General features: G+C 39.1%; 2 protein-coding genes and 1 pseudogene across 3 annotated transcripts in view; 2 read left to right on the forward strand and 1 right to left on the reverse strand.

Annotated features, from left to right (window-relative positions):
* Nucleotides 1-16,884, reverse strand: part of ASB3 (ankyrin repeat and SOCS box containing 3) — a 111,558-nt gene that overhangs the window by 87,315 nt on the left and 7,359 nt on the right. The gene's annotated exons all lie outside the window — the stretch shown is intronic.
* CHAC2 (ChaC glutathione specific gamma-glutamylcyclotransferase 2) lies at nucleotides 490-8,916 on the forward strand. Of its 2 annotated transcripts, XM_004615806.2 has the most exons (3): nucleotides 490-743; nucleotides 5,299-5,334; nucleotides 6,880-8,916. In XM_004615806.2, exons 1-3 carry the CDS (start codon nucleotides 609-611, stop codon nucleotides 7,261-7,263), a joined length of 555 nt encoding a protein of 184 aa, XP_004615863.1. In that variant the 5' UTR covers nucleotides 490-608; the 3' UTR covers nucleotides 7,264-8,916. The 2 variants fall into 2 exon arrangements, with proteins under 2 accessions (XP_004615863.1, XP_054976058.1); XM_055120083.1 differs by lacking the exon at nucleotides 5,299-5,334 and having other exon boundaries at nucleotides 492-743.
* On the forward strand, nucleotides 15,108-15,471 carry LOC101553453 (60S ribosomal protein L35-like; annotated as a pseudogene).

Here is a 16,884-nt window from a genome sequence, read left to right on the forward strand (position 1 = left end):
TTAATAGAGGTCTCTTCACTGCAGCCTCAATATCTAACTGATCCTGCGGCAGTTCAAGTGATACTGGAGCCTCACTATCTGACCCTGAGGGTTCGATGGAGGTCTCTCCACTGGAAGCTCAGTATCTAACTGATCTGAGGGATCAAGTATTAGAGGCTCTTCACTGGAGCCTCAACATCTGACTGACCCTGAGGGATCAAGCATTAGCTCTCTCTTGACTGGAGTCTCAGCATCTGGCCTGCGGGCTCAGGCAACAGCCTCTCACTGGAGCCGGATCTCCTCAGCACACTGGCGAGGGCACAGAGCCCCGCCCTCCCGCCCAGTGGCCGCGTCCCGCAGTGTTGCAGGGGCGCAGCGAGGTCCCGGGGCCGCGCAGCCCGTCCCCGCCTAAGGCTACGGGTTGCAGTTCCGGAAGCGCCCGGCAGCGGCGACACTGAGGCGGGCCCGGCGGGTCGCGAGGCCCGGCAGGAGTTCCGGCGGCGAGATATGGCGCTCCCGGCGTGCCTTGCGGGGCGGCCGTCTGCGCCTGCGCCCGGCGGCCGGTTACGCGGCCCCGACACTGCAGCGGGCCACCGGGGCGGACGGCCGGGGGTGGCGGGCCCGGCAGGATGTGGGTATTCGGCTATGGCTCCCTCATCTGGAAAGTGGACTTCCCGTACCAGGACAAGCTGGTCGGGCACATCACGGGCTACAGCAGGCGCTTCTGGCAGGGCAGCACCGACCACCGCGGGGTCCCCGGCAAGGTGAGCCGGCGCGGCGGGGAGGGGCGGCGGGCGCCCTGCTGGCCCTCGGGCGCCGCTCCCGGGCCCCGCGCACACGCGCAGAGGCTGCAGCCCGAAGAAACGGCTCCCAGGCTGCTTTTCCATCGCTGGGGCGGCCAGCACGGTTTGCTTCCTGAGCGAACACTGCACCCACTGAAAGTGCCAGAGTTGTTTCTTATTTGTTTTTAAACGGGGATGTACTCTTACTAAGTGATTCTGATTCGAAACTACGGAGGGAGCAGTTCTGAATTCACCTTGAGCACCCCATCCCGTATGCAGTAATAGCCACCTGGCACTGTATTCTTTGTCCCTGGTTCTGCCGAGTTAGAATGTGAAAATGTTGAGTTCTCTAGTAGCTGGTTTTTTTTTCCGGCCGCACAAAGAAATTCATCTCGATGTTAGCACCGAACTAGTAGCACTCAATTACTTATGCAATTCAGCCTTACATCAGCTAAAAAAACAACTAGTGAGTCAAGTTAAGTTTTAGGCAGCTAACAATTTGGGTGACTTAGTAAACATCTTTACTTTTGGAAAGGTACCAAATGTTCTGTTGCTTATAAATGTTCTCAAAAATATTTTGAGAATTACATGATACTGACTACTTTTTTTTAATTACTATTTTTAAAAGAGTGCCCTAAATACATACTAGAAATTGTATATAGAAAAAGATTGGGGTTAATTTCAAAGAAGAACCTGTAGTGATGGAAAAAGAAAAAGATCGTGAAGAATTGGCCCTACTAATAAGAAAAGAGAAAAAACAGACAAACTGAGTTAAAAGCCATGTTTCAAATTGGAGTTGATGAGTTGAGAATTTGGCGTAATTTGACCTTAATTTGGCTTAAGGTCATCCCGGAATGACCTTAAAGAACCAAGGGGCCAGGAGCTCATGCTTTGCATGCTAGGGCCCCATGTTCAATTCTCAAGGTCACATAGTTCATTCTTTTATCCTCCCCTAGCACTAAGCATGGCCCTAAAACAACAAAAGTCTACCAACTTAAAATGCCTGATGCATTGCCTGATATAACTGATTAAAGTTGTCATTCTAAACATTCTTAACTCAGGCTTCAATTTTTAATAACCATGTATTTATAACATGCTTATGAATGTGATTGTCAAAAGCATATTTCACTAGTCTAGTCTCATCCAAACTGAATAATCTGCGTGTAAGATGTCATTTCCATAGATACAAATTATCTAAATAATAGAAACAACTGTCAAGCCAATAAAAAGTACTATATTGAAATACAGGGTAGGAATGTTAAAAGGGAAAAAAATAAATGGCTAAAACTTCTGGAATTTTATTTAAAGAATACATCCAATAAGATTAAAAGAAAGTCTTTAATAAACTTTTTCTAAGTTTACTGTTTTGTTAAAACAATTTTACGTTTTTATAATGGGCCATTAACCTTATGGAAATATTAATTGATAATAAACAAGATAAGGAAAGGCTACTGAGATAGCTAGCAAATACTAAGAAAGAGTAGATACCGTACATAAGCCTGTATTTTTCACAGTAATATGCTCTTGGCAAGTTTGTCATCATAACACAGAGAGTATGATATTGTTAAAGATTCATAGCTGTCTGTGAATGGGGAAAATATCAAACTTTATTAAATTATGCTTGTCTTTTAGCTTCATTAAACTTTAATTTCTTCCTACATATAATTACACATCATTTGTATATGACCAAATTAGCAACTTCTCACCAAATTAGGAGCTATTTAAATGAGTTTCACATCAGAGTGTATTTCAGTTTCAAAAAGAGGAAGCATATAAATGCAGAAATAATCATGAGCATTTACCAAAGTTCCTACCTAATATATATCAAAAACAATACTCATTACCCAACGAAAATACCCCTGACATATTTCACATCCTCTTCAGCTTAAAATATCTTTTCCAGTTTCAATGCAAAAAAAAAAGTCAAGTGCATCTACAAATGTATGGTCTCAGTAACACAGTTGGGAGCTTTTAAATACATCTATCTACATGTATTGTCAACTGTCCATATCTGTCATTCTCTATATATTCTGTTTTTTGTCCCTACAATCATTGTCTAACTCCTGGACTTCATTACTTCTCTTCCTCTCAACAATCATATGTAAGTGCTCCTTAGTACTGAGGACTTACAATTAACTGGGAGATATCAATGCAAATAATACCCCTTAAATGTTGTAAGGGACAGGAATAAAAGGAGCAGTGTTTAGAAGAAGTTAGTGCTCCAGTACCTAGGAGCCATCCAAGCCTTTACAGAGAAAGTGGTAAAAAACAGCCTCAGATTTAAAAGGAGAAAAGGTATTCTATACTGAGAACTGCTGTTTTTAAAAATTCTGACTCTGGGAGCCAGGGAGATAGCTTGGAGGGGTAGAGGTGAGGGCTCACTGATATAGCTGGGGAGGCCACCCCACTCTAGGAATTTTTGTTTAAGAAACAAAGTTAATACAGAGAAAAGGAAAAGTGTGAAGAGATGATGATCTGTAAGTCACGATCTCTGTCATCACTGTCATCCCATTGCTCGAGCAGGCACCAGTAACATCTCCATTGTGAAACTTGTTACTGTTTTTGGCATATGGAATGCGCCACGGGTAGCTTGCCGGACTCTCTGAGTGGGGCAGAAGAATCGAACCCGGGTTGGCCGCGTGCAAGGCGAACACCCTACCCACTGCGCTATAGCTCCAGCCCTGTAAGTCATGATAATGATTTTTTATTTCATTCTGAGAATATTCAAAGCTCAGGAGTAAGTGACCCAGTTTTTTGGCATGAGAAAGTGATTGTAGGTCAAAGACAGGGCAAAGTGGAAGGAAGCAAAACACGGTCAGGGACCAGAGCGATAGTACAGTGGGTAGGACATTTGCCTTGAATGCAGACGACCCAGATTCAATCTCTGCCATCCCAGATGGTCCCCCATGTACCACCAGGATTAATTCCTGAGTGCAGAGCCAGAAGTAATCCTGAGCACTGCCAGATTTGACCCAAAAAGCAAATGAACAAATAGAGACAGTGAGATCCCTGAGAAACAACAGACGGATAAAGAAGAACCAGATCCAGAAGGTAATCAGAAAACAGGGCCACCAGAATCTGGTTCCTCTGCTGGGTGTAAAAAGAAATACGAAAAGGCTGAGTACAGGTCTCATCATTTGGACCACTCTCTGTTCTTTCCTCAACTTCTATCTCTTCCCACTTCATTTGCATATTTCACACTTTACCAAACTGATTTTCTCATCAAACATTTTTTTATGCCAGTTCCCTGCTGTTCGGGAGCTAAAGATATTACTTACTATATATTTCTACCAAGTTTTTGTAGCTTCTAATTTCCCTTGTCCCCTAATTTCAACTCCACCACTCTTGACCTTTCAAATCTTGGTCTATCTCTCTAGTTAAATTGCCGTAAGGGATCCTCTGCTAAAGCAAGACATTTGGTCTAGTCCTCTCTAGGCTCTGACTTGTGAATCATAAGGTGGCCTTTGCCAGAATTTTGTATTCCTTTCTGACTGCCTAACATTCAAAATTCCTACTGCATTTAACAAATTCCATATGTTACTGGCATGAAGAATTCTCTATTTACATGTTAAGTGCATGTTTCTGAGTTGCAAAATACACTTTTGGAAGCAGGTTATCTTCTCTGATAAACACAGTGGATGTTCAATGAGTCGACTTTGAGCTGAAAGTACACTCCTATTGTAGCATTGTATTCAACACAAAACAAGCCAAACCTCAGTGTTCAACACATGAATGTGGATGACAAATTATATACTTATTAAAATGATAATAACAAAATGTAATAAAGAAATATAACTAAAAATCAATTTGTCCCATAATTATACAAACTTACACAAATGGCAAACACCAGCATGAAACAGTAACAAAGATGATACCATCTCCAGAGTGAATTAGGCCACTAAGTAATGCACGGTGGATATGCATGGACATAGACTGTGACTTACAACTCACCAGTTTCACTAAATGACTTTACATGTCAGATAGATGTAGCATTTGCCAGCAAGATTTTTCAAACTTTATTTACCTACAGAAGCAGAAACCCTGGGAATGTGGCCCTGCATTGTGTTTTCATCACATCCTGTGATGTGATTTTGATCTATGTTAAAGTTTGAGAAATCAACCTTGAATGCCATGTTTTGTTCCACAAAAACGATAACAATATTTTTTTCCAGTGGGGAAAAAATGACCAGAACTTTAATTTAATTGTTTCTTCCTCTGCCTTTAATTTTAAATGAGTCTTAGTTACTGGTGTATTTTTAAATATATTCATTTTAAGTGATAAAAATATACCTAATACACATTATTAGCAACAATAAACCTAATACACATTAAAAGGAATCTTTTAGAAAAGCTAAGATAGTCTGAGTAAGATAGATTTTCTTTAAATTTATCATAAAAATAAGTCTTAGAAAACAATGCTTAGTGTGAGCAAATAAAATTTAAATATTCCATGTCAACAGTAAGTTACTAATGCTTAGTTACTTAATGAACTTTAACTCAGAAAAAAAAATTTTTTTTTTCACTTTTTTAAAAACAGCCTGGAAGAGTTGTGACTCTTGTTGAAGATCCTGGGGTATGGTATAACTATTCCTTTTTGTATAGTCTTTAATTATATCAAATGTTGAGATGTTTCTCCGATTTAATACTCAATTAAGTTTTGCTGACAGTCATCAGATAGTATGAATTATATTACATTTAGAATTCCTCTCTATTATGTTTCTTTTCATCTGTTTATAGAAATGATACCTGGGAAAGTCAGAGAATAGGATACAAGGTAGACAATAAAATTAAACCAAATTTCTGAACAAGTTTGTTAGCTGAGTATTTGACAATGAAAGGTACAGCCCATAGACAGAGTACCCTTAAGAATATAGTGCAGGGCTGGAGTAGGGCGTTTGCCTTGCATGCGGTCAACCCAGGTTTAAACTCTAGCACCAAAAATGGTTCCCTGAACTTTCCAGGAGTGATCCCTAAGTGCAGAGCAAGAGTGAGCCATGAGAACCACCAGGTTATAGTCCAAAAACCCAATGGAATTCTTGTGCTAATATTTTCAGCAAAAAATCAAATCAAACAGTCTCACTTTATTAGGCTATACAGGCTTTTTAACAAGTAGAAGCACTAGGAAACTTTTATTTAACTGTTAGTCCTCTGTTTCTAAAATATTTCTAATCATTTTATTGAGATAGTGATTCAAATTTTCATGTTACGAAGGGAAAATTTTTATTTTGGAAAGGGGGACTTGGATATACAAAAGCTAAGCAGCTAGCAATAGCAGACAATAGTGCAGATTTGGAAATGCTTTCATAATTTACCTTTGGATAGATGCTTGGTACTGCTGTTTTTTACAGATTTATAAAAGCATGGAAGAAGATGCTTAGCACCCTAATACTGAATATTAAAACTTGCCCAAGAAATGAGAAAATCTTTATTACAAACTCTTAAATCTTGTCTTTTATATACTGAAAAAAAGTTCTTTGCAGCTAAAGTACATTGTTTTTACTGGCACTTTGCTCATGGGCTATCTAGCCAAAGAGGCTACCATTTAATATTTCAGTTGTAGTAATTTACTAAGGACATCTGAAACTTGAGGCAGTGAAGAACTGAATAAAATGAATCTAATATAGCCTAAAATGGTTATTATTTTATTTTGTTACAAAGCTTTGAAGACACAAAATTCTTTCTGAAAAACAGGGAACATGTAAAATTAAGGGATGTTCAGCTGTCACTGAAGGGGGCTGGGATATACAAGCCGTCCCACCAGCTCCCCAATACTATTATCTAATTAGCCCCTGTGACAGATGAGGGCGCTATTGCCCTAGACAGTTAGTGAAACATTTTAATATTTTTTTCATGACCAAATGAAGGCCCCATTAGTTAAAAGAAAAAGACCTTATTTTAAAATTTTAAATATTCTGACATGCCTAAGACACAGGAAGTTACTAATTCAGAATGCTTTCAAATACTGGTTTTACTTGGTATTGTACATCTTCATCACCTTAAGTGAAGAAAAATAGCATCGATTTCTAAAACTATCTGCTATTTTCTTAGATCACAATGTATCTTCAGCCTGGTTTGGTCATATAAGAAGTAAATAACACCTGCTTTTCATTTTTCACAGGGTTGTGTATGGGGTGTTGCTTACAGACTACCAGTAGGAAAGGAAGAAGAAGTAAAAGCATACCTTGACTTCCGAGAGAAAGGAGGCTACATGACAACCACAGTCCTTTTTTATCCAAAAGATCCCACAACAAAACCATTCAGTGTGTTACTGTACATTGGAACATGTGATAATCCTAATTATCTTGGTCCCGCACCTCTGGAAGACATTGCTGAACAGATTTTTAATGCAGCTGGTCCAAGTGGAAGAAATACAGAATACCTTTTTGAACTTGCAAATTCTATTAGGAATCTTGTGCCAGAAGATGCAGATGAGCATCTTTTTTCTTTGGAAAAACTAGTAAAGGAACGTTTAGAAGGAACACAGAATCTGAATTGCATATAAACACCTAATCATTGACTTTTCCAAATACGCAGAACTCTTAGTCTTCAGAGAATTGAATGGCAATATGATTTGGAAATGTATTTACTTTAAGACCTTATTTATTTTTAATGTTGTAGTCAATATGTTTCAAAATTGAGTTTAACTGTAAGGTCCTGAAATACATATTCAAAATACTGTGGTCTAGTTAAAGAAAATATTCAAGTTTTAATATAATGATTTCCTAGCTGTATGATATTGAACATTTACTCATAAGAAGTGAGTTCTGTAGATAAGCAGTGAAGGACTCAGTTCAGAGCTTATTTTTATCAAAGTAAAAATTACTCTGTTGGCTCATATAAATACTATTTTGAAGTTGTAGAGAATTAAATTCCAATAAATACAATAAGGTATTAATTATACCTTCAGTATATTCTTATATAATAATTCTGTAACCATGGTTTAAAATATAGCTTAAAATAATGTGTAATTGGAAATAGAAATTAGAAACTTGATTTTACAAACTTGATTAATTTTCCTGTTCACGTATTAGAAATTTTGGCTTCACATTTAAGCCAAAAAATTGACAAATTTAACATAAAAATTTCCTTGGAACTGTAATGTATGTAATCCTGCTTTTTAATAAATGCATTTTACTACAAGTTAAAACTCCTTAAGTAAAATCAGATCTACTAACAACAAAGTTTTTCATCTGTTTTGCATTTTATACTGAAACTTCTTTTTAAAAGATAAGCTTTCTGACAATAAAAATTAACAAAAACATATCATGAAAGCCTGCTATTTGAAATGGCTTTTAGAATAGTAATTTTTCAAGTAAAACAAGGCTTTTATTTTCTTCTTAGATTACTGCTTAAGTAAGTTACTGAACTATGTTAATAATGCTACTCACATCACAAACATACACATTGGCCACAGAGATAGTTCAGTCGACTACATGCCTAACAGGTAGAAATTGCTGATTTCAATCCCTGTTACCACATGATCACCTGAAAATTCTACTTATAGTCCTAGTGGCCTCCAGCATTCCTGGGGGAGCACCAAAACAATAAAGATACTTAGACCTTATTAACTGACATAACATATTAACTGATTAACTTACCTTGATTCAGACACCATACTTTTTCTGATTACAAATGATATTTCTCAGAATGGATTTTTTTTTTTTTGGCTTTTTGGGTCACACCTGGCGATGCACAGGGGTCACTCCTGGCTCTGCACTCAGGAATTACCCCTGGCGGTGCTCAGGGGACCATATGGGATGCTGGGAATTGAACCCGGGTCGGCCGTGTGCAAGGCAAACGCCCTACCCGCTGTGCTATCGCTCTAGCCCCTCAGAATGGATCTTAATAAAAATTCAAACCAAGGCATGAATAATAATAGACAAGTTTTTCACATAAGAGGGGGCTGAAAAAGACAGTACAGAGAGCAAGGCACTTGTCTTGCAGTCAACCGAGGTCAGGTTTCACATAGGACCCTTTGAGCCCTACCAAGAGATTTCTGAACAGCACAGAACTAGGAGTAATCCCTGAACACTGCCAGATGTGGCCCAAACAAATGAACAAAAAATGTAAAATAAAGCTATTCTATTACGATAGGCTCATAGTTCTTTTCATATTTTCTTTTCTACTATTAACACTTAAGCTGTACTGAGCTAGGTAATTGCTGGACAACTTATATGTGAAATCGTATTTTGGTTAACTTCTCTGATCTTGTTTCACAGTATGGTCTCAAACTCAAAAAGAAAAAGATCCTTCTGCTGTATGTTAAAAACTCATTTGAGGGGCTGGAGTGATAGCACAGCGGGTAGGGCGTTTGCCTTGCACACGGCCAACCCGGATTCGATTCCCAGCATCCCATATGGTCCCCTGAACACCGCCAGGAGTAGTTCCTGAGTGCATGAGCCAGGAATCACCCCTGTGCATCACCGGGTGTGACCCAAAAATTAAAAAAAAAAAAAAATTTGACAGTTTTCTCTAACCTGCATTTTCATTCAGGAAGTAAACAGTATTATTTCATATGATGAATTAATGATATATAAAGTTGTTGAGCTAATTTTTAGATATGTACAGATTCTCACAAAGATAATGTGACTATTCAAAATTAAAACATAATAGCTCAGATTAACTATATAAACCCAGAGATAGAGGCCTTAATTGTACAGAGAGATCTAGGGAGAAAGAATTTGTTACTTCTTTACCATTTAACATTTAATTATGTTACAAAATACTTGGGGTTGGGAGGGAGGGTTACCTAGGAACCTCCATTTATATGTCTTTTCAAGCTATTAGAAGTTAGACTGGAAAATATATGAGTATACATGTGGTTTAGCATACATTTATATGGACGCCATAATCAAAGAGCCTAAGGACAAAGAGAATCATACTTGTTAATACAAGAGAAACATGACCAAAATGGAGAAATTAACACAAATGGAGAGAAGCTAGGATTTGGAAACTCCAAGATAGCAAGAACTGAAATGAAATTACCATGTTCTCTAAACCATAACTTACTTTTTTTTAATTAATTTATTTTTTAATTAGTGAGTCACAGTGAAGGTACAATTACAGATTCACACATTTTCGTGCTTGTTTTCCCCTCATGCAATGAGGGAGAGCCCATCCCTCCACCAGTGTCCATTTTCCACCACCAATGAACCCAGTATCCCTCCCACCCCCCAATCCCATGCCCCCCACCCCACCCCACCTCTGTGGCAGGGCATTCCAATTTGTTCTCTCTCTCTCCTTTTGGGTGTTGTGGTTTGCAATAGGGGTATAAGTGGTCATCCTGTTCAGTTTCTAGTCTACTTTCAGCACGCATCTTCCTTCCCGAGAGGGATCTCTAATCACATTTTACTTGGTGTTCCCTTCTCTATCTGGGATGACTTTCCCCCAGCGTGTAAGGCCAGCTTCCAAGCTATGGAGCCAAAATAATCTTGTAAACCATAACTTTCTGTTGTAAGCAAGACTGGAAGACTATTTTTACAGACACTGACTTTTGAAATATTTTCTCATCCTGTCTTATCATACACACACAAAACTCAAATTCTCATTCCTGAGTCTTGGTAAGTTTTAGGAATTCAAGGAAAGTATGTGTAAATTCTACACAGAGAAAAAAAAATTATGAAGTCATTGTAATGGAGTAGATTTTTTTCTACAGAACTCTATTCCTACTTCAAGTCACTATTTTACTTCCTTTTCATTTCTAAACATACTCCTCAACTTACCAAGAACTGCTAAATGCAATTTTGATACAACCTCTATTCATAAAGTTTACTACATAGAGAAACAGTTCATTACAAAGTACCCTAGTTAATATCTATAGTGCATTAATGATACAATAAGCAATAAATATATTTATTGTTTGTAATACCATGGGTCCAATAACTCAAGATTTATACACCTATACTGAAGAACCATACATTCTCTATTCAATATTGTTTCAACACTTCACCTTGTTCTTTTACACTGCATCTTGTCTAGATACATAGATTTTCAAAACTGTAGCCAGAAAATAATGTGCTCTTTTTTTTTTTTCCTTTTGGGTCACACACAGCCATGCACAGAGGTTACTCCTGGCTCATACACTCAGGAATTACTCCTGGTGGTACTCAGGGGATCATATGAAATACTGGGAACCAAACCCTGGTCGGCCACATGCAAGGCAAACACCCTACCCGCTGTGCTATTGCTCCAGTCCCAAATAATGTGCTCTTGCTGAGTAAAATAACCCTACATCCTGAGCAGTTGGGAGTATCAAAATCAGGTATATGTTGAATATATTTCAAATTCCCTATATTACATTAAAATCTTCTGATCAAATATTTAAAATATTCTTTTCTCAGTAAAAATACTGTGACTTTGTTTCCTGTTAATTTGTCAAACTTTTACTTTCTAAACTACTAAGTAATTTTCTTTGCTTCCAAAACAATAAGTTATATTTTCTTCCTAAAAATGTTGTTGGGGCTGGAGTAATAATATAGTGGGTAAGGCGTTTGCTTTGCCACCAAGAATAATTCCTGAGTGCAAGCCAGGAGTAACCCCTGTGTATCACCGGGTGTGACCCAAAAAGCCAAAAAAAAAAAAGAGTTGTTATGGTTGAATATGCACTAGCTTGTGAACTTTAAGTCTTTGTTCAGATCCTTTTCCAGATTAATAATCTTTTTTGCTTGTTTGTTTGGTTTTTGGGTCACACCCAGAAATGCACAGAGGTTACTCCTGGCTCATGCACTCAGGAATCACCCCTGGCGGTGCTCAAGGGACCATATGGGATGCTGGGAATTGAACCCGGGTCGGCCGTGTGCAAGGCAAACACCCTACCCGCTATGTGCTATAGCTCCAGCGCCCTCCAGATTAAAAATCTTATGATCTCTTTAATTATTAATCTCCAAGATTAATAATCACAACCTCTTTTTCAGTGACAACTCACTATAGCTTCTGCTAATCATTCAGAAATTATTTTTATATTAAATTTTATTTTACTGTTGAGGTAATATGGATTGTAATAATGTTATCTTTTATACTTTTTGATAGTTACTATATCAGTACCCAGAAATGCCTAAAACCATCCACCATCTTCTTCGTGTCACTTCTAGCAGCCTTCTATCTTTCCCACACCCACTTGGTAACCTCATCTCGGCTGTCAGAGTCCAAAGGTTTTTTTTCCCCTTGGACATTGCCCGTTCCTTTGCTTTCTTTATTTACCACATGTGTGAGATCATCCCACATTTGTCCTCTTCCCTCTGAATTATTTCTCAACATTAACACACCCGAACTCCACCCAAATTGTAGCACAAGGCATGATTTCTTTATTTCTTATGTATTTGTTTACAAATACCAACCACACTTTTAAATTTTTGTTAGAAATGAAATAACACATTTACAATCGATAAAAGTTTATGCTGTTGGTGTACAAAGTTACCACACCTCCACCACCACCTGTGGCATAGACCATCACTACTTCTCCTGTGTCACTTCTAGTCCACCTATTCTATCCACATTCCAAGAGCCCCCCACTACATGGGTAATCTCTGTTCTGTCATCTAAGGCCCAAGGGTTTGTTAGCTTTAGAGATTATTGCCTGCCTTTGTTTCTTTATTTCCTAGCTTGGTTTCTTAATGTGTTACATATGAGATCATCCTGTATGTCCTCTGACTTATTCTTTATATGACACCATGTAATTCCATCCACATTCTAACAAAACGAGAAAGTTTGTCATTTCTTACTGCTGTATAGCATTCTATATTCTTTAGCATTTTATATATATACATCTTGTATCACTTGTCATCCCGTTGATCCTCGATTTGCTCGAGCGGGCACCAGTAATGTCTCCATTTGTCCCTGTCGAGTGCTAGTGTAGCCCAGTGATATCTGCTCACTCCAGGAATAGAACAGGATATATATATTATATATCTCACAATTTTTTCCAATTACCCGTGGCTGGACATTTAGGTTGTTTCTACATCTTGGCTATTGGACTTCACACTGCAAAGAACTCAGGTGTGCCTCTCTCTTTTTGAGCTGTAATATTTTTTGTTTTTCAAATAGATGCTATGAAGTGTTAACTGCTGGAACCATATCAAAACTCTATTTTTCACTTATTTAGCAATGTCTCCATACCACTGTATGTAGTTGCCAGAGGTATTTGGGTGGGCCAGCCCAGAACCCATCTTCCTGCAGGGTGCCCTAGACACCTCAGCCATGCGCAGGTGTTCGGAAAAATCTATCGCAGCTTGTTGATCTCCTTCAAGATTTATTTGAGTCTTTGGAACATGGTCGGTACATAAGCTTAGATGGCAATGGAGGTGGTTCGTGGGTGTGACTGCCCATTTCAAAGTATTTAACCCAACTTGAACTTTTATGGTGTGAGAGATTTAGCTCTGTGTGTGTGTGTGTGTATGTGTGTGTGTGTGTGTGTGTGTGTGTGTGTGTGTGTGTGTGGTGTACTCTGTTTTCCCAGCACCATTTGTTGAAAGGGCTTTCCTTGCTCCAATTCATGCACCTGACCCAGCAATACCACTTCTGGGAATATATCCCGGAGATGCAAAAAAGTATAGCAGAAATGACATATGTACTTGTATATTCACTGCAGCACTGTTTACAATAGCCAGAATCTGGAAAAAACCTGAGTGCCCAAGAACAGATGACTGGTTAAAGAAACTTTGGCACATCTACACAATGAAGTACTATGCAGCTGTCAGAAAAGATGAAGTCATGAAATTTGCATATAAGTGGATCAACATGGAAGGTATCATATTAGGTGAAATGAGTTAGAAAGAGAGGGACAGACACAGAAAGATTGCACTCATTTGTGGAATATAAATTAACAGAATGGGAGACTAACACCCAAGGATAGTAGAGATAAGGACCAGGTTTCCCCCATGGCTTGGAAGCCGACCTCACATGCTGGGGAAAATGACAGCTCAGATAGAGAAGGGAACATCAAGTAAAGGATGTTTAGAGAGCCTGCTCGGGATGGGAGATGCGTGCCAAAAGAGACTATAGACCGAACATGATGGCCACTCAATACTTGCATTGCAGAGTACAACACCCTAAAGAACAGAGAGAGTAAAAGGAAATGTGCCTATCACAGAGGTGGGGGGCCATTATTTGGCCAAATGATGCCAAATAATAAGCAACCTGAACACAGAGCTGGGAGTAGTTGTTGGGCACTGCATGGTATACCCTCCCCCCCCACCAAAAACACAAAATAAACAAAAAGAAAACATAGTTCTTGGTTTCACTGATATATCAGATTTATTTCTATGTAATTTATTTCCACTTTTACTTTGTATTTCATTTGTTCTTTCTCTATTGACAAAGAGGATAACCTCCCCCTTCAAGTGGTTGTAGACACAAAGCAGTTAAAGGATATAGAAAAAAGTCCAGGAGTGACCCCTGAGCACAGTGCAACAGGGACTAAGACCTGAGCACAATCTGATATGGTCTAAAAGCAAGAAAACAAGAAAAAAAATAGTGAGGCACTGGAGAGACAGTGGGGGTGTTAAGGTGCATGTGCCTTGTATGTGGCAGACCCTGGTTTAATCCCAGAACATAATGATCCCACCATCACCAGGTGGAAACCTGGAGGCTCTCAAGTACTACTGGTGTGGCCCGTGTAATCCCCAACAGTGCAGGGTCCAAGCAGTACCAAATTCTTAGGCACTGAACATCAGATCCAATTGGCTGAGAATCTTCAGGACACCTGAGCACTGCCTGAAGAACCCCCTCCCGCGCCACACACAAACACACACACACAAACACACACACACACACACACACACACAAAATGAGTAGGGCTGGGAAGACAGTTCAAAGGGTTGGAGCACATACTTTATGTACCAGAGTTCTAGAGTCAGTCTACAGCAATTCATAGTTTCCCAAGCATTACCAGATGTAACCTTCTCCCCACCCCAGCACACCTACTGGGAGTAGTCCCATACACTGCCAGATATTGCCCAAATAAAAAAAGAGGAAAAAAGCAATCAAATAAATATGCACCCTCCAGTCATTACATCAACAAAAAAAAGGGAAGAGTATTTTTTTTAATGGGAGCAGATTTTTATTCAATCCCAGATACCACATGCCCCCACACTCATGGGTTTATCCCTGGTAGTTCCAAAAACCTCTGGGAAGCCCCCAATTTCTTCTTTAACGGCACACCTGACACTGGGGCTTACTCCTGGATACGTTGCATGCAAGGCAAGTACCCTACAAACTCTATTCTCTCTCCCACCCCTGGAAAGAACCAAATTTAATTTATTAGTTTTTTTAAATATTGAGTGACTGGAAACTATGGAGGGTTGGGAAAAGTCTCAGTGAGCAGGCATCAGAGGCAGCAGCTTGAGCAGCATGGCCAGGATTAAGGCCCAAGACCTTCCTGGCAAGAAGGAGCTGCTCAAGCAAGTGGAGGACCTGAGGGTGGCATTGTGCCAGCTGTGTGTCACCAAGTGAGAGGTGGCTCGATTCCAAGGTCTCCAAGAGTTGTTCACAAATCCATCTGTGGTTCTTGTGTTCTTGTGGTTATTAACCAGACTCAGAAAGAGAACCTCAGATAATTCTACAAGGGCAGGAAATACAAGACTCTGGATTTGCGACCCAAGAAGAAACAGGCTAAGCACCATGGACTCAACAAGCATGAGGAGAGTTGAAGGCCAAGAGGCAGCAGCAGAAGGAGCAGCTGTCCCCATCCTGCAAATGTGCGGTCAAGGGCTAAGCCTCAGTCACAATAAAGCACACACTGGCAAAAATTAATAAAAAGCTTCAAATGGAAGAATGGGAGACAAAGAAAAGGCCCTCTTGGATTGATATGCCATATTGCAGGATTTGTTTTTTTCTTTAAAATAATAGAAATTCCTGAGTGCAGAGCCAGGAGTGATCCCTGAGCATTGCTGGGTGTGACCCAAAAAGCAAAAATAAAAAAAAGTTAAAAGTAAATAAAAATAAAATAATAGAAATGGTATTGAGTAGAACAGAGGAAAAGGAAGTTCATAATTAATAGGAGAAAATGCCCCAGAATTAAATAACTCATGAAGTAACATAAAAGATGTTTTTAAAAAGGACCAAAACCAGGTATATGTTTTAACTATATCATGAAACCTGTGATGTGATTAAGAATCTAATAAAATTTTGCAGAGGAAAAGGTTATCAATTGGAACAAAGGAAATCAGCTCAAAACCTACCTTATGGGATAAAATCAATACATTTTAGTATACACAGTAATATTAAACAAAGCAAATAGGTAACAGAACAGCTATATGTGTGCATATATATTTTTACTTATTTATCTTATAAAATTATCTTTTAAAAGGGGTAGGGTTAATTACATGAAACTTGTCATACCTTTGATATAAATACTTTTTCCAACTGTGTTTTTTTTTGGGGGGGGTCACATCCGGCGATGCACAAAGGTCACTCCTGGCACTGCACTCAGGAATTACCCCTGGCGGTGCTCAGGGGACCATATGGGATGCTGGGGATCGAACCCGGGTCGGCCGCGTGCAAGGCAAACGCCCTACCCGCTGTGCTATTGCCCCAGCCCCTCCAATTGTGTTTTAAAAACAGTTAATATCAATTTAGGCATGAATTTAAAGTAAAAAAAAAAAAAGATGTCCAAGAAACAAACTTGCACTTATTTTGATGTTTAATGTTTTCCAGGACATGAAATGATTGCTTAAATACTTTAATTGTACCAGTTTCTACTCCTCTATAATGTCATTTTCTATATTTCTATAAGCCAATCAAGCAAAGGTGGGAATCAATACAACCCATTAGATTTAAGCACATTAAGTTCAAATCACATTATTTCCATTTTGCCATTCTGTGTCTCATAATTGGTATGTTTAGACATTGAGAGATTATTATTATTTAAAAATTGAATCCAACATTCTGCTGCCTACATGAAACACATTCGAATAGTCACAGCAAATACAGACTCAAAGCAAAGACTAGAAAATAATTGTTAAAAAAAAACAACTCCCGGGGCTGGAGGGGCTGGAGCGTTAGCACAGCGGGAAGGGTATTTGCTTTGCACGCAGCCGACCCGGGTTAGATTCCCAGCATCCCAGCATCCCTGAGCACTGCCAGGCATAATTCCTAAGTGCAGAGCCAGGAGTGACTCCTGTGCATC

Source organism: Sorex araneus, chromosome X (assembly GCF_027595985.1).
Source record: "Sorex araneus isolate mSorAra2 chromosome X, mSorAra2.pri, whole genome shotgun sequence".
In the NCBI taxonomy this organism is placed as follows: Eukaryota; Metazoa; Chordata; class Mammalia; order Eulipotyphla; family Soricidae; genus Sorex; species Sorex araneus.